Source organism: Ornithorhynchus anatinus, chromosome 11 (genome assembly GCF_004115215.2).
Source record: "Ornithorhynchus anatinus isolate Pmale09 chromosome 11, mOrnAna1.pri.v4, whole genome shotgun sequence".
NCBI classification, from domain to species: Eukaryota; Metazoa; Chordata; class Mammalia; order Monotremata; family Ornithorhynchidae; genus Ornithorhynchus; species Ornithorhynchus anatinus.
Window position 1 is genome coordinate 34,446,501 of NC_041738.1, and position 22,714 is coordinate 34,469,214.

Here is a 22,714-nt window from a genome sequence, read left to right on the forward strand (position 1 = left end):
TGGCCTCTCTTATTCCTTCCACGGGCCTTTCCCCTACCGAATGGTGACTGGGCCAGGGTCTCCCCTCTCGTGCACTGAGAGTGGATCCTACCACCCACGCTTCCTCGCCGACCTGACATTTAATAACATAAAACTCACCTCCTCTGCTAATAGGCAGGCACGAAGGCAAAAGAAAATTTCAATAAAACACACCCCAGTTCAAACCCCATTATACACCAAGGGTGTGTGGGTTGGGGGTGGATATAGAGTGCTGGTGTGTTGAGTTGCTTTCTGTCATCTGGTAGTAGAGCCTCTTGGCCCTTTTTATTATTCGCCTCCACCCTTCCCAGCCTTATACAGCCAGTCCATCAGTGGTATTTATAAAGCACTTACTGTGTGCGGAGCGCTCTACTCAGCACTTGGGAGAGTACAATTTAAAAATAGACACATTCCCTGCCCACAGTGAGTACACACTTACAGCTTCTCCAACATTCAGTTCTGGAGGTGGAAGAAGAGGATCTAAGGCATGGCAGATGACTCAAAATCTCATGCAGGGTCTAAACCCTTACTTCCCCCCGACCTTAACAGGCTTGTAAAATAAATTCTATGTCAAGAAACGCTTAGGAGATGGAAGACAAAATGCAAAAACATTTTGCAACTCGGATCTGAGTCAGGAGGCAGAGCCGTGGAGGAAGTCATCTAATGATGGGAAGGGGAAACTACGGGACTGAGGAATTCCTTTTCACTTTCCTTTGCCTGTACCGATTTCCGATAGAGGTTCTGTCTGTGCATCACACCTCCTTTCATGTAGTCTCTCAGGAGCCTCTGTGCTTGCTCATGGGCTTGGAAGTCAGTCATTCAGTCAGTCGGTAGTATTTATTGAGCGCTTACTGTGTGCAGAGCAGTGTACTACGTGCTCGGAAGAGTACAATATAACAGTAAACGGACACGTGCCCTGCCTACAAATAGCGTATGTTGTAAGCACCCAGGATGGGGATCCTCGCATAGTAAGTGCTCTACAAATACCGCTGACTGATATTGGGAAGGAAATGGTATTTTAACCCAACCCTAGAAACAACGTGGCCGAGAAGCAAGATGGCCTAGTGGATAGAGCAGGGGCCTAGAAGTCAGAGGACCTAGGTTGGTTGGTTGGTATTTGTATTTGTTAAGCGCTTACTATGTGCCGAGCACTGTTCTAAGCACTGGGGTAGACACAGGGGAATCAGGATGTCCCACGTGGGGCTCACAGTCTTCATCCCCATTTTACAGATGAGGGAACTGAGGCCCAGAGAAGTGAAGTGACTTGCCCACAGTCACACAGCTGACAAGTGGCAGAGCTGGGATTCGAACTCATGAGCCCTGACTCCAAAGCCCGTGCTCTTTCCACTGAGCCACGCAACTCCACCACCTGTCCACTATGTGACCATGGGCAAGTCACTTACTTCTCTGTGCCTCAGTTACCTCATCTGTAAAATGGGGATTAAGAAGAGGAGCCTTATGTGGGACAGGGACTGTACCCAACCTTGTATCTTGTATCATCTTCTATCTACCCTAGCACTTAGTACAGTGCTTGGCACATAATAAGTGCTTACAAATACAATTTAAAAACACACACACACACACACAAAAACCCCAATCATTCCTGCTCCAGCCATGGAATCAGAGTGGAACATTTCTACTTTGGCTATGCACTAAATTCAGGCCCTTTGGAGGGCACTTAGCAAATTCTGCTTTAAAAGATCCACGACCTCAGTTGTCTTAAAGAGCAGGCAGCCCACTTGGGGGCTTCTCTTTGGTGAGACAGAATCGATGCTCTCTCTGACAGCATTTAGCCTGGTGGGTGGTATTTTGGGACTCCCATTATTGGTGGGGAAATGGCCAGCAAGGGTTCTAATCCCGGCTCAGCCACTTATCTGCTGTGTGACCTTGGGCAAGTCACTTAACTTCTCTGTACTTCAGTTACCTCATCTGTAAAATGGGGATGAAGACCGTGAGCCCTACGTGGGACAACCTGATTACCTTGTATCTACCCCAGCGCTTAGAACAGTGCTTGGCCCATAGGAAGTGCTTAACAAATACCAACATCATTATTATTATTATTATTAACCACACAGAGAATTCTGACCCCGCGAACCCCTCCCAGTGCCCAGTATGCAATGGTCTTCATCTCTCCTTACTTCTTCTAATGCCGCCCCAATCGGCATATGGGGTGATGTCTTCAAGTGGAGGAAAGGCAATAATAATTATCAGACTGATAATCATGATAAAAATTTTGGAATTCATTAAGGACTTACTATGCCAAACGCTGTACTAAGCACTGGGAGTGCAATCATGGAAAAGGTATCATATCTTTGGGTGTCTGGAAAATAGGATCTTTCATCTCTTCATTTATGGTTTTTCAAGGTTGGTGGGAGGAGAAGATTTCCTCACAAGTCAGACAAGTTTGGGCCTCTGCCACAAGCCCATCCCCTCCTTGTTTAAGAGCCTGTTCAGGCAGATTCCGGTGACCAAACCGGCTCTACTCCAGACTTTCCATCTTGCAGCTGCTGCCCGAGGATTTCTTCCCTCACCAGCTCCATGTCAGCCGCCTCCATGATGTTGTGCTCTTCTGCCCAAGAGCCGGGGTGGGAAGGGGGTGGGTGTAAGGGACTCCCAGATCAATCCCTTGGAGGTCCCCAAGAATCTGAGGTTAAGTGATAATAATAACTGTGGTATTTGTTAAATGCTTACTACTTGCCTGGCTCAGTTCTAAGCACTGGGATAGACACAAGCAAATTGGGTTGGACATAGTCCCTGTACCGCATGGGGCTCACAATCTTAACCCCCATTTTACAGATGAGGTAACTGAGGCACAGAGAAATGAAGTGACTTGCCCAAGACCACACAGCAGACAAGTGGTGGGGCCGGAATTAAAACTCATGACCTTCTGACTCCCAGATCTGTGCACTATTCACTACTCCAGGCTACTTTGTCTCCCTCCTCAGGTTAAGGATGGATGACTGGAATTTCGAAAGACCCTTGCCCTTGATGAGGTTGGTTTGGTCTGAGGAGGAAAACTGGGACCTATCTTACCCTGATCAAATCCATGAGTAGTAATTTTTTAATGGTATTTTAATGGTATTTAATTATATTTACCTCATCTGTAAAATGAGGTTTAAGACTGTGAGCCCCATGTGGGACATGGACTGGGTCCAACCTGATTAACTTGTATCTGCCCCAGGGCTTAGTATAGTGCCTGGTATAGTCTTGTGGTAGGCAGGAAAATGTATCTATTATATTGCTATATTGTTCTCTCCCAAGTGCTTAGTAGAGTGCTCTGCACACTGACTGACTGATATAGTATACCATTATAAGCAACAACCCCCCCCACCAAATAATAAAATAAACACTTAGAGTACCAAGAATCAATTCTGATAGTTACCAGAGTCTAGTCTTCTCACTAATCCTAATCTCTGGAAAATTGTTGCCCTGCCATATTATATTTTCAATTTCTGTTTGGATTGGGTTGGAGCCAATACCTGGGTATTGTTGAGGCTCCAGGGATGTCCTTTTTTGGGGTTTTGCTCCTTTTTCCTTCTGCCCTTTGGCTGTGTGTTGATGCTCACACATTGGCTCAGTGAGCTCAACCCTCTCTGTTCTCTAGATGTGTTGAGAGAAAGTCCCAGGAGATCACACCCACGGTTTGGGATAGCCACTGAAGGGTCTTTCCCTTCTTGTGGTCTGGGAAAATCAGCCTGCTGAAAAAGGCAGTTTCTGAGGGATTGGTGAAACCAAGGGATTTGGTGCCCAGGGAATCTTTAAAAATCCACAGAAGACATCCTCTCAGTGGCCTGGGTTACAACATTGTGAGCTACAGCCCCTCCCAACCCCCTTTTATTTTATGGTATTTTGTTTTAAGCACTGGGGTAGATAGAAGCTTAATAAGATGGGCACAGACCCTGTCCCATATAGCGCTCACAATCTCAATCCCCATTTTACAGATGAGGTAATGGAGGCACAGAGAAATTAAGTGACTTTCCCAAGAGTCTCACAGAAGACATGTGGCAGAGATGGGATGAGAACCCCGGTCCTCTGACTCCCAAGCCCCTGCTCTATGCATTAGGTCATGTTGCTTCTCTTTCCCCCTATCTTTCATCCTCTCTCACTTGGGGAGGAGAGAAGCTATGAGGGATGTAGGTCTCTGGGGAGGGGAAGAGCTTCCAGGGCCAAACTGTGAAAAATCTAAGGGCAGCAGATTTTTAACCTACCCAAACCGACTGCTTGTGGAGTGGGAAATTGACCGAACGTGGGTGAAGTAACAGCTAAGAGCTTTCTTTATAAGCCTCTGATTCCAAATCAATCAATCATATTTATTGAGTGCTTCCTGTGTGCAGAGCACTGTACTAAGCACTTGGGAGAGTACAACACAACAATATAACAGACACATTCCCTCCCCACAACGAGCTTACAGTCTAGAGAGGGAGACAGACAATATCAACAAATAAATTGCAGACTTGCTGTGCTGTGAGGCTGGTGGGGGGAGGGATTGGTGAATAAAGGGAGCAAGTCAGGGTGTTGCAGAAGCGGGTGGGAAAAGAGGAAATGAGGGCTTAGTCAGGGAAGGCCTCTTGGAGGAGACGTGACTTTAGTAAGGCTTTGATGGTGGGGAGAGATAGATTTAACTCTTGGATGTTAAAGGGGAGGGTGTGCCAGGCTAGAGGCAGTACATAGGTGAGAGGTCGGTGGCGAGATAGATGAGATTGAGGTACAATGAGTAGGTTGGCATTAGAGGAGCAAAGTGTACAAGCTGAGTTGTAGTGCGACAATAGCCTAGTGAGGAAGTTGGGGACAAAGTGATTGAGTGTTTTAGAGCCAATGGTAAGGAGTTTTTGTTTTTGCGGAGGGGGATGGGCAACCACTGGAGGTTGCCTATTCTCTCTTCTGCCTCAACTGTCCCGGCTCTCCCGCTATTAGTTCTTCTTGGTAGCTACTTGGGGGTTGATCTCAGTGTGGAGAGACTCCAGCTGTCTTAGACCTAAATCAAGCTGAAGAGGGTCTCTGGAGGAGGGGTCTGGGAAGAAGTAGTAACAGTAGTAATAGAAAAGTAGCATTTATTGAGCACGCACTTGGTATGGGCACTGAACCAAGTAAGGACTTGGAAAGTAAAAAAAAAAAAAAAAAGAACAGGCTGCCTACCCACAAGGAGCTTCCACTCTAATGGGAGCTTGTTGAGCCGAGTGGGAGACCTCTAGAGTCCAGACTGGTGGTATCGAAGGAGGTTACGAGTCTATTCTAAGATAGACCAAGGCACAGGAGTCCTGAGTTCTGATTCCTATTCAACTCCAGGCTCTGTGCCTGTGAGGAAATCATTAGCCTTTTATACTTCAGTTTCCTCCCCAAGCCTATTTTTAGATTGGTGGTCCTAGTGGAGAGAAGGAGAGGAGGACAGTGGAGTTGAGCTGCTTTTGATATGACTACTGGGGTCCCTCTCAGGACAGGGCTCCTGAAATGTAGCTACTGCTTTTGTCCCGTGGATAAAGTGACCTTACCCATTTGGGAATCAGTTAAAACGCTGTAATTCACCTAGCAGAGTCCTAAAGAGACAGTCCAATCTGTCCTCTTGGAACCTGATTTTCCTCCTCCAACAGATATGAGACAAATCTATGACTGGTTGAGTTGTTTTGATGATAAATGGGAAAGCTGTTCCAGAAAAGGGACGGGATAGGAAGTTTCTTTTCTCATTGTATTGGACAAGTGATTCTACCCAGAAGCACTTATTGATTTTACATTTATTGAGCTCAGGAGCGGCTAGGCATCACGATTGTGGCCGATGGGCTGTCGTCGGACATTTTCGAATGCTTGGCCAGGGGACAAACAAAAATGACTAAGTTAAGCCCCAAGGGGAGAGGCTGCTAATTGATGCCAAAACAGAAATTCGAAGCATGTGAGAGGAAAAATGTTCCCTTTACTAGGTGAGCGTCATTTCCGCACATATTCTTGTTCTCTGATTCTCTCCAGAACAAATGGTGCTGCGCCTCCTAGTGGCTCATGGACCTACCGTGGAAGCGTTCAGTCGAGTCATTCCTAGTGCCTTTGGTCACCCCTTTCTTCCCAGTTTTCTTCCCTTTCCCTTCCACCACGATCCCGCCACAGGAATTAGTGATGCTTAGAGACAAAACCCTCCATCTGAGTTTCAATTCAATTTTGTCTCCCTCTAGACCGCACCGTCAAGATGCAGCCGTGGAGCGAGAGGCAAGGTCTCGGCCTGCTCATGTTTTTTTGGCAGCTTGGCCTATTCGTCCTCATCCAAGGTAACGTTTTCCCTTGAACAGATCTGCCCACTTCCATTCCTGCCACTCTGCCCGGTTTGCTCCTATGGATAGGACGTACCCTCCCCGGACCCCAGAACAGAGTCAGGCAACAGAGAAAATATTCACTCCAGGCAAGGAGGGGAGGAGGGACAAGGTTTTTACTCCCGTTTGCAAGGTTCCAAAGCCGAGAAATGCTGGGATACCAAGTTCTGAATTTCCTCCTGGCCCCAGAAACTACAGCTCTCTAAAATAAAACTAGGGAAGCAGCGTGGCCTAGTGGATAGAAGATGGGCCTGGGAATCAGAAGGACCTAGATTTTAATCCCGGCTCTACCACGTGCCTGCCGTGTGACCTTGGGAAAATCACTTCGTTTCCCTGTGCCTCAGTTCCCTCATCTGTAAAATGGGGATAAAGACTGCAAGCCCCATGTGGGACAGTGACTGTGACCAACCTGATTAGCTCATATCTATCCCAGTGCTTAGTACAGTGCCCTGCACATGGGAAGTGCTTAGCAAATACTATTATTATTATAATAATGATAATAATCCAGTCTGAATAGCCAGAGAAATGGAATTCCTCTCCCCTTTACCTCCAGAAATACCTGCAGCCTCCTCTATAAAGTATTGGGGTCCACTGAGGAGCGGGGGGGGGGGAGCTTGGGGAGCGTTCCTAGTAACCTCACAGAGCTAAAGCTCTCTAAGCTAAGTTGGAGTGCCTGAAGTACCCCCAGCCAGCCTGGACTTCCTGTGTGGCCTCAGGTAGGCTGATCCACTTCTCTGTGCTGACATTCTCCTGTGGCAGAGCAGAAGAAGTGTGTATCACCCAACCACCCGTGGGCTTAATATTGATAACAGTAATGATAATAATAGTTGTTAAGTGCTTACTATGTGCCAAGCACTGTACTAAGCCCCGGGATAGATACAAGATAATGAGGTTGGACACAGTACCTGCCCCACCTATGTTCACAGTTTAAGGAGGAGGGAGAACAGGTTTCGAATCCCCATTTCACAGAGGAGGAAACTGAGGCTCAGTGAAGTGACTTGCCCTAGGTCACACAGCAGGCAAATGGCAGAGCCGGGGTTAGAACCCAGGTCTTCTGACTCCCAGGCTCATGCTCTTGCCTTTAAGGTGCACCGCTTCCTTGTTACCTTCAGGTGCTGTGGAGTTGCTGAATCTCACCCTGACTGTGGTTATCTTATAATACAGGGGTCCCCGGAAGCAGGAATCACAAAGAAGACTTTATATTCTGCGGCCAAAGAAATCAGACAGAGGACAGTAGCCTCATCTATCAGAAGGGAAATGCGACCCATATCACCATCGAGAACAACCAGAGCCTCTTGAAGATCACGGCGCCATTCGATCCCAATTCCAACAGAACCACCTTCCCTCCTCAGAAGGGAATTTATCACTTCTGCATCTACTGGTTTCAAAGGATGGGCATTTTCAACATTACCTATGGCAAAAATACCTATATGTTAAGTAACATGGCCAACGAATTTCTGTGTTTCGATCATCCAGGAGAGAATCGGTCTAAAAGCCCAGCCCTTCTCAGTACTTCTTTCAGCTCCTGGAGGCTCCCTCAGAACACCACTCTCCCTAATGCGGCTGTTTACACCTTCAACTCCCATGGTAAACGCCTCATGTGGGATGTTTTTAGAGCAGGTTCTGGGAGAGGTTTCTGTTCGGCAGCTTGGTTTAGCTTGGTTTCCCCTCCTCCAGCTCTGCTGAAATAGGCGGACTTGCCCCACTGGGTAAGGTTGCCAGAGGCCGACGGGGTGCAACGTTGCATACTGGGCCGGTTGCCCTGCAGATCCCCCTGGGCTCCGGGTGGGCCTCCCTGCTGAATTAGAGAGCGGGACCCTTCTTGGAAGCGGGTGTGTGTGAGGCATTACAGGACCTTAAATGAACAGCCAGAGAGCAAACATCTAGCAGTGATGTGAGCTTGGATGGGAGCCAGAGGAGATGGGACCTGAAGTGCTGAATCACGGAAGCAAGGAAGTGGGTCTCAGCTAACTCATAGCATGTGGGAATTTGCTCCGGAGGGCCACCTTCTCAGCGGAACAATTCCCCTGATTCCCGTTGCCAATGTTCAGGCCGAAGGACAAACTGATCAAGGAACCCATTGACTCGGGGGGGCTTTTAGTGTGGAGGAGTTTGAGCCTGCGGGGATGATGACGGGGTGAGATGAAAGGAGAGGTTTGGGGGTCCGGGGCTAGGTTTTTCTCCACAGGAATCCCACCGGTTGAAAGGCATGCTCTTTGGGCTTGATTCCGCAGACAGGGAATGGCTGAGGAGCTGACCAAAGGGGTGGGGAGGGACCCAGAATAATAACATAGAGACCCCCAGCATGAGTGAGACCCTGGAATTGGAACCTTTGACTTTCTCGGGTTGGGTCTGACATCTTCTCTCTCTCGGCTTCCTCAGCTCCCTCCACAGCTAGCAGCTCCACTGGGTCGACCAACCTCTGTGATCTGGAGAAGGAGTTAAAGTTGCTGAGCTCGTTCATGAGCAGTCCGCTCAAGGCCCGGAGGATGTTTTCTCAAAACACAGTAAACGAGTGAGGAGAGCTTATTTGCCACTTTTGCCCCGGGGTTTTGGCTCATTTGTCATCCCAACATGTTGTTTGCTAAATTGCGGGCATTAGGGAAAAAGAAGCTACTTATACGTTATAAATTATTTGTTTATATTAATGTTGTCTCCCCCTCTAGACTGTAAAGTCGTTGTGGACAGGCAACATATCTACCACCTCTGTTATATTGTACTTTCCCAAGCACTCAGTCCAAAGCTCTCTGCCCAGTTAGCTCTCAATAAATTCCTCTGTTGATGATGATGATGATGATGATGATGATGATGATCATGGTGTTCTCCCTCCCCCTTAGACTGGTTGCCCCTTGTGGGACAGGGACTGTGTCCAATCTGATTATCTCGTTCCTACCCCAGTGCTTAGCACAGTGCCTGGCATGGAGGGAACACTGAATAAATATCACTATTATTAATAAGATGCAATAATAGGATGGTACTATTAATAATTCATACTAATTGATCATAATTAAGCAGCTTTTAAAAAAGGGAGTCTCTATCAAGACTGGTTGTCGTCTTGAAAGAGATAAGCAAGATCCACCCTTTCAGGTCTCTCCTAATGGTGGAGGCTGCGGGCTAAAGTTCTTTGCTCTTGTATTCTTGTTTCTAATTGTCTTTCTGCCTCATTTTTTCTCTCTCTCTTTCTCTCTCTCTAGCTTTTCTCATCTGTTATCTATGAGCCCCTCATCCCCCTTTCTATCTCTGCTCTCCATTTGATGATTTTATCTCTTCCAAAGGCACCTTCAGAGTTTGGAGTCAAAGTTAGCGGCCGTGCCCTTCCAAGGGGAGAGAGTTTCCTTTGAGGAAGAGAATGTGAACGCCACCGTTTGGAAGATAAACTCCTCCTTCAGTCCTCAGGATCTGCACCTCAATTCCAAGATGGAGGTCGGTGAAAGGGAAGAACAAAGATCCTGGAACAGGATCCAGGGTGCAGGGAGGGCCGCAATCCGTTCCTGATGGGAGACTGTGAAGCAGCATGGTCTAGTAGATAGACCGTGAGCCTACCAGTCAGAGGCAAGTGGCTCCACCATTTGTCTGCTGTGCGAGCTTGGGCAAGTCAGTTCACTTCTCTGTGCCTTAATTACCTCATCTGTAAATGGGGTTTAAGACTGTGAGCCCCATGTAGGACAGGGACTATGTCAAACCTGATTATCTCGAATCTTCCCCAGCCCTTAGTTTGGGGCCTGGCACTTAAACACTTTAATAATACCATAAAAAATAATAATATAAAATAGGCTCCCCGCTCTCCCTCATAGCTGACCCAGGCTGGGCTCTCCTGCAGGAGAAATGACACTTCAGGATGATTGAAGAGTTACGGGGTGGTCCCTGAGGGAGAAGCTTTACTAAGTGTCTACAGTAAAAGTTACCAACTTTGCTGCTCTATGCTGAACTTCGGAAGGCAGGGGTCGTGCTTTCTAACTATTTTACTTTCCCCAGAGGTTACTACAGAGCGCTGCTTATCTTAGGGGTCCCAGTAAATACAAGTGGTGGATTAGATGAATAGGGGTAGTTCTGATTTGCCTAAAAACTCAGCTTGTCACTGGGCCTCCTCGAAGTCCTGGATTCTGGTCCTGGTCCCTCTAGATTGATGGCTCCTTAATAATAATAAGAATTGTGGTATTTATTAAGTGCTTATTATGTGCCAAGCACTGTTCTAAGCGCTGAGGTAGATACAGGGTAATCAGGTTGTCCCACGTGGGGTTCACAGTCTTGATCCCTATTTTATAGATGAGGTACTGAGGCCCGGAGAAGTTAAGTGACTTGCCCAAAGTCACACAGCTGACAAGTGGCGGAGGCGGGATTAGAACCCACACCTCTGACTCCCAAGCCCACGTTCTTGCCACTAAGATACTTAATAATAATATTAATAATAATAGTAATTATTACTATTATTTTGATATTCGTTAAGCACTTACTATGTGCCAGGCAATGAACTAATCACCGGGGTAGATACGAGACACTGGGTAGATACTGGGGTAGATGAGAAGCAGAATGGCGTAGTGGGTAGAGCATGGGCCTGGTAAATCAGAAGGACCTGGGTTCTAATCCCAGCTCCACCACGCTGGAGCAAGTTTCTTAACCTCTCTGAGCCTCAGTTACCTCATCTGTAAAATGGGGATTAAGACTGTGAGCCCCATGTGGGACAGGGACTGTGCCCAACCTTATTAACTTGTATTTACCCCAGCTTATTTCTATACAAGTATCATAATAATAATAATAATTATTATGCAAGGTAATTGGGTTGGGCACAGTCCCTGTCCCGCATAGGGCTCCCAGTCTTAATCCCCATTTTACAAACAAGGCAATTGAAGCTCAGAAAAGTTAAGCAATTTGCCCAAGGACCACACTGCAAAGTGGAAGAGTTAGGTTTAGAACCCTGGTCCTTCTCATTTACCAACTCCGTTATATCATACTCTCCCAAGTGCTTACTTGGTAGAGTGCTCTGCACCCAGTAAGCACTTAAAAAATGCGAATGATTGACGGTTCTGCATTCACTAGGTCAAACTGTGCAACAGAGGGACACTGTGCCTGGCTCTGGGAGCGGTTCTCTGGGCTCTCTGCCTGGTCATGTGCTGGGATCCACTCGTTCACCTGATGACTCTGAGCCCGTTAGTGGGCAGGGATTGTCTCTATCTGTTGCCGAATTGTCCGTTCCAAGCGCTTAGTACAGTGCTGTGCACATAGTAAGCGCTCAATAAATGCTATTGAATGAATGACCCTTGGTGCTGCCTTGTGTTTTTCAGAAAGATCAGAAAGAGGTGCAGGGCTATTCACTGACTCTGCCCAGGAAGCTCTTCGAGATGTCCAAGGGCAGACAAGGAAGGACTGAGAAAAGACTCCTCCTGGTGGATTTCAGCAGCCAGGCCCTTTTCCAGGTAATAAATAAAGGCAATGACCCAGCTTCTCAAGATGTGAAGTGCTTTAGTGTCTTGAGATCTGCAAGAGAGGTAGGGGGGATGAGCGTTTGAACATCGCTGAAATGCCAAGATCCTGCCATCTCTCCCCCCAGCCTTCCAAACTCCTCCTTCCTGCCCTCTCTTCCGCCACAGAGCCCCTTGTCCCGAGTTTCACCTGAACAGAGGTTACTAGTCTCAGACTAACAAAACCGAAACAGGGCGGGAGAGCCTCCGTTTGCAAATGAAACGATGCGAGTCCGCATGACTCAATCTATCTGGCCTCAGTGGGGGTGTGAACCTGGGTTTCTTTAATTGGAAAGTTAGCCATCCTGTGCATAGCACTACCCTCGATCCTCGGGGAGTGACAGAGAGCACACAGAGGGCAGGAAACCTCCTTGAGGGCAGGGAACGTGTCTACCGACACCGTTGTGTGGTACTCTCCCTAGATGACTAGTATAGTGCTCCGCATAAAGGAAGGACTCAATAAATACCACCGATTGATTGAGGAGCAGAGCCATAGCCTGGCCAGGGCCTCAGCCAACCCATACTCCTAGAGCAGTGGTGCTCGTGTAGGTTTTGAGCTAGTCCCCCACTAGAGCTGAAAAGACCCTCTCTGCCTCCCTGGTCTAGCACTGTCTCTCAGAAAATTATTTCAGAGGAAGCTTGCGCTTCCCTCCATTTCAAGAGTAAGGTCCTCGTGGTCAGAGTCATTTCGTTCTTCTGGACTCGCCAAGCATCTGGTACAGTGCACCATTCTGAGGGGCGTCCAATAAATGCGGCAATTACAACTGGTACTCATCCCCAGTACTGGCTGCCTTGTTGATCTGTGCCTTTGCAGCTGTTCCCACAGTGAATGATGGGAGTCTCTGTGTCCTGCGATCTTCCTGCCTGAGACCCTATAAAGACCGACGAGGCGTGAGGGGTTCCATGAAGGAAATGCATTTCCCCTCCAACCGAACCTTCCTGTCTGGCTCCTGGGTCCTCACCCTTTCCTCTGCTCTCTCAGGACAAGAACTCCAGCCAGGTACTTGGGGAGAAGGTCCTGGGCATCGTGGTGCACGGCAGCAAAGTGGTTGACCTTCCAGAACCCGTGGTCCTCACCTTTCATCATCAGCCGCAGACGGTAAGTCTCAGGATGCTCGGCTCCAAAAAGGCCAAGCTCCGGACTCCGTTGGCCTTTGCGCTCTTCTGGTGGCCAGGCATTGGCCCATAGCTCTTAGCTTTCACACCGATGATTTCCGACAGTCCCTTGGCCCATCACTGACCAATCCTTCCTTGTCATATCTTTCATGCAAGCTCACAGTCCACAGGGTGCAATAAAATCTCTCCTTCCATGCAGGTCTGCCCACCTCTTTATCCAGTCTTCCCCTCCGCCGGGGTTATTTTGGGGCAGGCCCAGCCACTGGGGAAGTTCCCTTTCACTGCTGGCGGTTTTAGTCTGTGACCCGGGGCTGGGGGTGCCTCCCTTGGTTTCCAGATAGGGGATACCCCGGCCTAACCCTAGCGCGATAACACTCTCACTTCTCTGCTTCTGCACTTTCCATCTCTCCCTTCCCCTCGTTGGCATCTTGTTTGCCAGCTGCACCTGAACCTCGAACAGTGAGGCTGCTTCTGCTTTTAACTATTATAGGCCTGTGCGGTGACCGAAGCCCCCAAGAGTCCCAAGTCTGAGGACCAGGCTGGGTGGAAGAGGGCTACCAGAGCAGGAATCTCTGTGGTCCCCAATTTAGGAAGCCCAAGGCTGTGCTACGGGCTGTGCTACTGCTCTGGTGGCCTCCTGTCATTTCCTTCAGTCTCATGGGGCTCTAGAAAGTGGTTCCTCCCGATCATGGCCTGGTGGGCCCCAAGATCAAGATCAACACTCTTAGTTTCCGTTCTCTTTCTGCCTCCGACTTATCCACGCCTGTGATGAGTTGGGGGGGGGGGTCCATTCCTTCCTTCCTTCCTCCTCTGGCCGCCCAAGGGCTTCGAGGTGAATAGCAGTAGGTCAATCATCCTCTTCGAAGTCCCACAGAGAATTGTCCTCTTCCTCCTGGATCTAATGAACAAATCCCCGGAGACGGTGAAAGGTCGTCATTTCTGAGCAGGAGAAAAACCCTCCTTTGCGTTTTTGCCATCAGGACAACCAGACACCTCCTCTTTCCCTGACCTTTATTTCATTGCTTTTGTGGTCATTTCTGGGGGAAAAAGAGTGTATCCAAGAGCTCAGGGCTCAAGTTGTTGATCTGACCCTCTCTGAATTAATTTTCTGGACTCTTCATCAATTGGTCATTGGTTATGATCGATCACCTTGAAGGCGCTCAATCAGCTCTCTCCCTCCTACTGATTCACTCTCTTGTCCCACCACAGCCCAGCTCAAACCCTCTATTTCTCTCCAGCTCACCTACTCACTGTGCCTCTCTCTGGTCTCTCCCCCGTCTTGCTCACACCATTCAAATTTATGGCCTAATGGTTAGAGCACCGGCCTGGGAGTCAGAAGGATCTGGTTTCTAATCCCAGCTCTGCCACTTGTCTGCTGTGTGACGTGGGCAAGTCACTTAACTTGCCCGTACCTCAGTTTCCTTATCTGTTAAATGGGGATTAAGACTGTGAGCCCAATGTGGGACATGAACTGTGTCCAACTTGATTAGCTTGTATCTACCCCAGTGATTAGCACAGTGCCTGTCCCATAGTAAGAGCTTAACAAATACTATTAAGAAAAAATTGCCAGACCCCAGCTCTCCCCTTTTTCAAATACGTCCTGAAATTACGTTCTCTCCTGGAGGCCTCCCCCAGTTAGTTTCGGCTCTGCCCCAGGTTCCACCACCAACCTTAATTGACATTCAGCACTCTCGTACCCCCTTAGGATTTATCAATTCCCATCCTCCTTTGGAATTTAGAGTCCAATATTACACACCCTTCCACTTAAGCACAAACTAATGGCCATATCCCCTTTTCCTTCTTCCTCCAAAGTGGGATTTATTGTAGCGTCCATCTCTCCCGCTAGAACGTAAGCTTCTTGAGGGCAGGGAACATGTCAACAAACTCTACCGTACTCTCCTGAGCGCTCTATACAGTGCAACGCTCTGCCCACAGTAGGAGCTCAGTAACTACTGTCGACGAATAAGCCCTCATGGAGTGCCTAAGTGTGAGAGAGAGAGAGATCAACAGGGTCTTGTTCAACTTGGCTTGCAAGCATTCAGTGCTCTTATTATTATATTACATATACATGGTATCTGTTCAGCACTTACTACATGTCAAACACTGTTCTAAGCACTGGGATAGGTACAAGTTAATTTGATCGGACATAATCCCTGTCCCGCATGGGGCTCACAATCTAAGTAGAAGGGAGAACAGGTATTCTGCGGTTGAGGAATACGAGGCCCAGAGAAGTGAAATGACTTGCCCAAGGTCTCACAGCAGACAGGTGGCGGAGCTGGGATTAGAACCCAGGTCTTCGGCCTCCCAGCCCCATACTCTTTCCACGAGGCCACACTGCTTCTCATTTGTTCCTTATTCCTCTTTTCCTTCATCCACGCCCGGTCCCGAGTCCCAAGTGGACCTGTGACTTCCCTTTCTCTTCTTGCAGAAGACTGTGACGCTGCGCTGCATGTTCTGGGTGGAGGACTCGGCCTGTGAGTATGATCCTGCATGTTTCTCAGCTGCCTCCTTTCCCTCTGGAACTCGGGACGGAATTCGACCCTCGGGACTTGGGAGGGAGGGAAGGAGTGAGGGAGCCAAAGAAGCCTCACTTCCACCCCAAGAAGGGAAACTGGTTCTAAGAAGACCAAGGGTCATGGAACCAGGGCCCAGACCCCGGGGCGCCTAATATCACAGTCCAGGGTCGGTCTTCAGAGGACGGGGAGGGAGAGGGGCCTGCTGGAAGGTAGGCAGGGCTCAGGGCAATGCATCTCAGCCCCAGGGCAGACATTTCTCAGAAGAGATGATGAATCCTGCTCCCTCCCCAAATCCAACAGACAATAACTCTCCCCACTTCAAAGCCTTATTGAAGGCACACCTCCTCCAAGAGGGCTTCCCTGACTAAACCCCTTTTCCTCTTCTCCCATTCCCTTCTGCATCCCCCTACCTTTCTCTCCATCCCCCCTCCCGGCCTCACAGCACTTATGCCCATATCTTTAATTTATTTGTTTATATTAACGTCTGCCTCCCCATCTAGACTGGAAGCTCGTTGTGGGCGGGGGATGTATCTGCTTAGTGTTATGTTGTACCCTCCCAAGCGCTTAGTACAGTCCTCTGCACATAGTAAGTGCTTCAGTAAATGCGATTGAATGAAGGAATGAGAGTAGAGCCCACCGGCCTGGGAGCCAGAGGATTGGGAATCCCACAAGAGCTCTGCAGAGGGCCCGAACAGCTGAGGATTCCGGCCTTACCAGTCTGCCCCATCTGCTTCTCTGCTCTTCCAGTTGGCAGCCCTTCTCTTCCCTGCCCACGCCCCCCACCCCCACCCCTCCACCGGGGCGCTGGGATTTGGAGTTGGGAGTCCTTATGGTGACAGCGGATAGAGGGAGGAGGAGGTCTTTCTCAGGCTCCGGCTGATGCGAGCTATTCTCCGAGGAATAGAACTTCCCCGCTTCTTGGAGCTGGGCTCCGGTTGGTGGGATTCCCTGCTCCATTCAGGTTTCTCTCAGTGGAAATCCTAGTGGATAGTGCATGGACTTGGGAGCTGGAAGGAGCTGGGTTGTGATCCCGGCTCTGCCACTTGTCTGCTGCGTGAATCTGGGCAAGTCACTTCACTTTTCTGTGCCTCAGTTATGTCATCTGTAAAATGGGGATTGATACTGCGAGCCCCATGTGGGGGAGAGACTGTGTCCAACCTGATTAGCTTGTATCTAACCCAGTGCTTAATACAGTGCCTGACACAAAGTAAGAGCTTAACAAATACCGTAAAAAAAAAAGGGGGCCTGGGACCTGGGGCACAAGTCCTTCTCTCCGGTAAAGACACACTGCCTTTTCCCCCAGCACATGGCTCAGGAAACTGGAATGACTCTGGCTGCAGTACAGAGGTGGGAGAGAGACAGACAACCTGCCTCTGCAACCATCTTACTTATTTTGCGGTCCTGATGGTGAGTGCCCTCCCAAATCACGGTCAAGCCCCAGTCCCCCAGCCCGGGCCTGGCTCAGCACCCCTCCCCACTCCCCCGGCCCATCCCCAGCCCCACGGCCCGGCCCCTGCCCTCACATTCCTCCGAACCGCCTGCCTTTTTCACGCCCGTCCCTCCCCACCCCAGGTTTCCGCTCTCGAGATAGATGTCGTCCACAAGCACTATCTCACCACAATCTCCTACGTCGGCTGCATCATCTCGGCCATAGCCTGCACTCTGACCATCGGCTTCTATCTCTTCTCCAGGTACAGCTGGGGCTGAGCCCAGCGGCTGGGGGGCGGCGGGGTGGGACCCCCGATGCGTTAGAAAGTCCTGGGAGTCCCGGACTGCCTGGCTCAGAATAAGCCCTGAGAAATAGTGTGACCTAGTGGAAAGAGCCTGAGCCTGGGAGCCAGAGGGCCTGGATTCTAATTCTGGGTCTGCTACTCATCTGCTGCGTGATCTTGGACAAGTCACCTCACTTCTCTGCGTCTCAGTTTCCTTATCTGTAAAATGGAGATTCAATACCAGTTCTTCCACCTTTTTAAGCTTTGTGCCCCATGTGGGGCAGGCACTGTGTCTAATCTGATCAACTTGTACCTACCCCAGAGCCGAGTCTAGCGTTTGGTGCGAGGTAAGCACTTAACAGATACCACAGTTATTATTATTAATCGTCCCAATTTTCTGGGCTGTTAGCCCAGTGGATTCTGAAACTCTAGGGTTGCAGAATGGGGTTTGCCAGACCCCAGAGGACTTTATGGACCCTCTTGGCCCCCACCCCTTGCCCTCTGGCCAGGGCTTCTTCAGCGGCAGGGTGTCAGTCTCTCCGGCAAGGGTCAGGATCTGCCCACCTTCTCCCTTCTCCAGGAGAAAGCAGAGACGGGAAGACTACACCATCAAGGTCCACATGAATCTCCTGCTTGCGGTCTTCTTTCTGGACATAAGCTTCCTTCTCAGCGAGCCCGTGGCCCTCCTGGAGAACGAGGTGGCTTGTCGGACCAGTGCCATTTTTCTGCACTTCTCTTTTCTGGCTTGTCTGACCTGGATGGGCCTCGAGGGCTACAACCTGTATCGGCTCGTCATTGAAGTCTTCAGGACCTATGTCCCGCACTATCTCACCAAGCTCTGTGTGCTGGGCTGGGGTGAGCCGATTTGGGGGGCTCAGAGATAGTGGGAGGGGGGTGCCCAGGGTTGGGGAGAGAAGGGTGGAGGGGTGTGAAAGGTGGAGAGGAGGGGAAGGAGCTTGTCCTGTGGTTCTGAGCAAGTAGATGGTGGACTCCTCACCCAGGCGTTATCCCATTCCGGGTCTTCCCTCGGGAAGGGGGGGTGTTAGATGCAGGGAGTGGGAGGGTACAGTGGGGTGAAGAGATCAGATGAGGGAGATGACCTATTTGAGGAAGGCCCAGAAGAGAGGGCATGACGGACACCTGGGGAGAAGGGAGGGAGAGGGGAAGATTGGGGAGATCAGAAGCCAGAACCGTGAGGGGTAAAGCTCTTCTTCTTCCTCCTCCTTCTCAGGTCTGCCTCTGCTGTTGGTGTTGGTTACTGTGCTGGTGGATGGAAAGAACTACGGCTCATTCACTTTCACCGTCCAGATGTCTTCTCAGCAGACCTCCCACCCCTCCATGTAAGTTTCCTACCGTTCTACCTTTGCGTTTGAGGTAAGAGCACTGGGGAGCACCTGACTGAGGTCAGACAGCCAGCTTTTCTGGTCCTACCTCTCTTCCTCCCACCCCCACCCCCAACTTTCCCTTTAATGTAGAGAAGCGGCATGGCTTAGTGGAGAAGAGCCCGGGCCTGGGAGTCAGAAGGATGTGGGTTCTAATGCCGGCTCTGCCACTTGTCTCGTGTGTAACCGTGGGCAAGTCACTTCAATTCTCTGGACCTCTGTTAGCTCATCTGTAAAATGAGGATTGAGACTTGAGTCCTAAGTGGGACAGGGACTGTGTCCAACCTGATTTCCTTGTCTCTACCCCAGTGCTTAGAACAGTGCTTGGCACATAGTAAGCACTTAACAAGTACCGTGATTATTGTTATTATTAGACAGAGAAAAACAAATTAGAATTGGGAAGCAGCATGGCCTAGTGGAAAGAGCAAAGGCCTGGGAGTCAGAGGCCCTGGCTTCTAATCCCAGCCTGCTGTGTGACCTTTGGCAAGTCACTTCACTTCTCTGTGCCTCAGTTTCCTCATCTACAAAATGGGGATTCGATGTCTGTGCTCCGTGAGCCTCATGTGGGTCCTGACTATTTTGCACCTACACCGGAGCGTAGTAAAGGGCCTGGCACCTCGTTAAATGCTTAACAATGATCACAATCATTATTGTTATTAGATTCGGTCCCTTCCCTCTTGGAGGGGACAGACAAGAGTAGACACCTTTAGTAACCCAGCTGGGATCTTGGAGTGAAGATCCCTGGGCAGACCGAACGCCCAGCTACGGTGTGTGCTGAGATACGGTCTAGCTCGTTATGGGCTGGGAATGTGCATCCTATTGTATTCTCCCAAACTCTTTGAACAGTGTTCTGCACAGGGTAAGTGCTCAGGAAATGCCACTGACTGATCTACTGATCGACTAGATTCTGAGTTCGGAGGGATGCCGGTTGTAACGTTCATGCCGATCGCTTTCCCCACCTCCTCCCGCAGGTGCTGGCTCACCGACCCGGTCGTCAGCTACGTGATGAACCTGGGCTTCTTCTGCCTGGTGTTCCTTTTCAATGCCATCATGCTGATCATCATGACCGTGCAGATCTTCAAGCTGAACCACCAGCGGGGAGACGAGTGGCACTACGTCCTGACGCTCCTCGGCCTCAGCCTGCTGCTGGGCATCCCCTGGGGCCTGGTCTTCTTCGCTTTCACCTCTGGCACCTTCCAGCTGGTTGTGCTCTATCTCTTCAGCATCATCACCTCCTTCCAAGGTCCGCATGGGGCTGGTCTGCGGGACCGGGGTTGCGGGAGGAGGAGGTGCCTGGGCAGCACCAACTCTGGGTCTGAATTCGGGAGCCTCCAAGGCCAGCCTGCTGAGCTGGCCAGAGGGGTCTTGCCAGAGGAGCCTCTGCAGCGCAATGAGCTCCTGGGCGGGGGGCGGGAGGGGGCTGACCGAGGACACTATTTGATTTTTAAGCTCCTAGGGGCGCTAGCCTCACTGGGCACCCCCCAAAAAGATCCCCCGACTCACTGGCGGAACTCTACCCCAAAAAGGCACCAAGCCTTCTGCCTCAAACAGAAGGGACTCGACCTTAGAGAAGCAGCGTGGCCTAGTGGATAGAGCACGGGCCAGGGAGTCAACAGGACCCAGGTTCAAATTCCGGCTCTGCCACTTGTCTGCTATGTGATCGTGGACAAGTCACTTCTCTGTGCCACAGTTCCCTCATCTGTCAAATGGGGATTAAAGCTGTGACTGTGTCCAACGTGATTAGCTTGTATCTACTCCGGCGCTTAGAACAGTGTCTGGCACATAGTAAGTGCTTAACAAATGCCATCATCAGCGGAGGGGAGCAAATTCCCTCAGCCCCATTCTGCCCTGGAAGCTAGGGGGAAGTGAAGCTGGGGAAGGAATCCCAAATAAAGGAGGATGAACAGTTCAAACCTGTGGGTTGTCTTTCTCACTCTGCTTCTGACTTGGTGAGTGATCCCAATCAAGTCCCTTCCTTTTGCCTCTATTTTTCAGCCAGGAGGAGGCTGTAATCAATCAATCAACTCATTCAGTTGTATTTATTGAGCGCTCACTAAGTTCAAAGCACTGCACTAGACGCTTGGGAGAGTACGATATAACAACAAATGGACACATTCCCTCGGTGGTATTTATTGAATGCTTACTGTGTGCAGAACAATGTACTAAGCGCCTGGGAAAATGAATTATAGCAGAGATGGTAGACATGTTCACAGTGAGCTGACGGTGTGGAGGGGGAGACAGAATCGATATATCGATTGTGGATATGGACATAGGTGCCGTGGGGCTGAGGGAGGGGTGAAAAAGGGTGCAAATTTAAGTGTCAGTGCTGGACCCTCCCGTTGCCTCAACCCCTCCCATTAGCTCCCTCAGGGGAGACCCTCCGAGGAGACCCCAGTGTCCTGACTTTCTGTCCCTTCCCTCCAGGCTTCCTGATCTTCCTCTGGTACTGGTCCATGCAGCTTCAGGCTAAGGCCTCTTCCCCGCTGAAGAGCACGTCAGACAGCGTCAAGCTGCAGAGCGGCAGCCACACCTCGTCCTACCGCCTGTGAGCCCTGCCCGAGCCCCACAGGATTCTGGGACCTAGAGATGTGTGGTCCTGGGCCTCTCAACGCTCCCCAGAGCCCCGAAGTCCTTCTTGGCCTTCTCGCCGGGCCCCTCTCTGCCCACTTCCGTGCTCTTGGCTTACAGCCACGCTTCTCCCTCCCGAGCATCGTGGGCGGGGGCAGCTTCAGCGCCTTCTGGACCGGGACGCCGGTCCGGGTCCTGAGGGGAGAATCTGGCCGAGGGATGGAGCCTCTGGGGGCTCCCGGCCCCCACTGCACGAGGCACCAGGAGACTGTCGCTATGGTGGTGGGTGGGGGTGGGGGTCAGGGATAGGGGAGATGTCTGTGGGAGTATATTTTACTGAATAGTTCATTTTCTGTGTATTGGGGAGTGGGGAAGGGCTAGGGGGGGAAGGTGGCCCCTGAGTGAAAGAAAGGATGGGAGAACCCTGACTTGTGGGCCCGGGAGAAATCCAGAGACACAACTTTCCAAGGGGAACCTGAGACCCTCAGGTCAACCCTGCAGTGTCTTTTCCCTTCCCTCGAGATATGCCCTGTCTTCCCAGGGCCTAGGATGGGGAGATCAGTGGGTGTGGGGGGTGAGAACTAGTGTGGGAAGGACCAGGTGGACTGCCCCAGGGTCTGGAACAGGGATGCGAGGGACCAGTTCCCGGGGAAGGAATGGGACAATGAAATTGTCCTTTGGACAAACATTCCAGGATTGGAGGGCATCAACCTCTTGAATATGACTTCTCCCCTCATGGTCTCCTCTGCCTAAATCAAGGTACCAGGGCTCCCCTTGGACTTCCATGAGTGGCAGACCCACAGTGAGTCTCCATTCTGCACTGGAATCTCTTTGGCTTCCCCCTATTTTGCTCCACCCCCGCAACCTTGAAAGGGCCCCGGGGTGTCAAGACTACTGCATTATGTCTCAAATAATATATATTTTTTGTAGCCCATTTAAAATAGGTAACCGTGTCGATTGTATATATTTTTTATATTGTATAAATGTTCTTGTGCCTCTGATGGGCTTATTAAAGTATGTTGGTTGTGCTGCTATCCTTGCTGGTGGTCTTCTTAAGCTCGGTCGTCCACAAAGAGGCAGGCCGGATGCCAGAAAACACGGTAGCTTGGCCTGATGTCATCCCTTCAATAGGCGGAGCTCCAGGAGCCCTGATAACTCTGCGGGCCTTGGCCTCCTAGCAGGCACGGCGACACCGTCGTCCTCTTCTCACAAGCCTCTGGGCTCCCCAGAATAGTAAGTCAGAGAAGCAGCGTGGCTCAGTGGAAAGAGCCTGGGCTTGGGAGTCAGAGGTCACGGGTTTGACTCCCGGCTGTGCCACCTGTCAGCTGTGTGACTGTGGGCAAGTCACTTCACTTCTCTGTGTCTCAGTTACCTCATCTGTAAAATGGGGATTAATCGTGAGCCTCACATGGGACAACCTGATTACCCTGTGTCCACTCCAGCGCTTAGAACAGTGCTCTGCACGTAGTAAGCGCTTAACAAATACCAACATTATTATTCACAGTACATATTGCTACATGCGAAGCGCTATTCTAAACACAGGAAAGTAATCCACGAATGAGGCAGAGATAAGGTTCCTGGCCCCCGAAGGGGCGCACAACCTAGGAATGAGAAGGAGAGGGCAGGAAATCCCTCTATCGGACCACAACC

The 22,714-nt window shown here is 50.2% G+C and overlaps 1 protein-coding gene across 5 annotated transcripts in view; it reads left to right on the forward strand.

Annotated features, from left to right (window-relative positions):
* ADGRG1 (adhesion G protein-coupled receptor G1) overlaps positions 1-22,100 on the forward strand; it is a 60,769-nt gene extending 38,669 nt beyond the window's left edge. For all 5 annotated transcript variants that reach the window (XM_029075620.2, XM_029075622.2, XM_029075621.2 and 2 more), the window contains 13 exons: positions 6,177-6,269; positions 7,476-7,898; positions 8,694-8,826; positions 9,587-9,734; positions 11,594-11,725; positions 12,753-12,869; positions 15,315-15,360; positions 16,706-16,809; positions 16,975-17,093; positions 17,695-17,969; positions 18,346-18,454; positions 19,468-19,739; positions 20,921-22,100. In XM_029075620.2, the coding sequence (XP_028931453.1) occupies positions 6,191-6,269; positions 7,476-7,898; positions 8,694-8,826; positions 9,587-9,734; positions 11,594-11,725; positions 12,753-12,869; positions 15,315-15,360; positions 16,706-16,809; positions 16,975-17,093; positions 17,695-17,969; positions 18,346-18,454; positions 19,468-19,739; positions 20,921-21,045 (2,082 nt within the window). In that variant the 5' untranslated portion in view covers positions 6,177-6,190 and the 3' untranslated portion in view covers positions 21,046-22,100. The remainder of the gene's footprint in view (positions 1-6,176; positions 6,270-7,475; positions 7,899-8,693; positions 8,827-9,586; positions 9,735-11,593; positions 11,726-12,752; positions 12,870-15,314; positions 15,361-16,705; positions 16,810-16,974; positions 17,094-17,694; positions 17,970-18,345; positions 18,455-19,467; positions 19,740-20,920) is intronic.
* Positions 22,101-22,714: the final 614 nt, after the last annotated feature.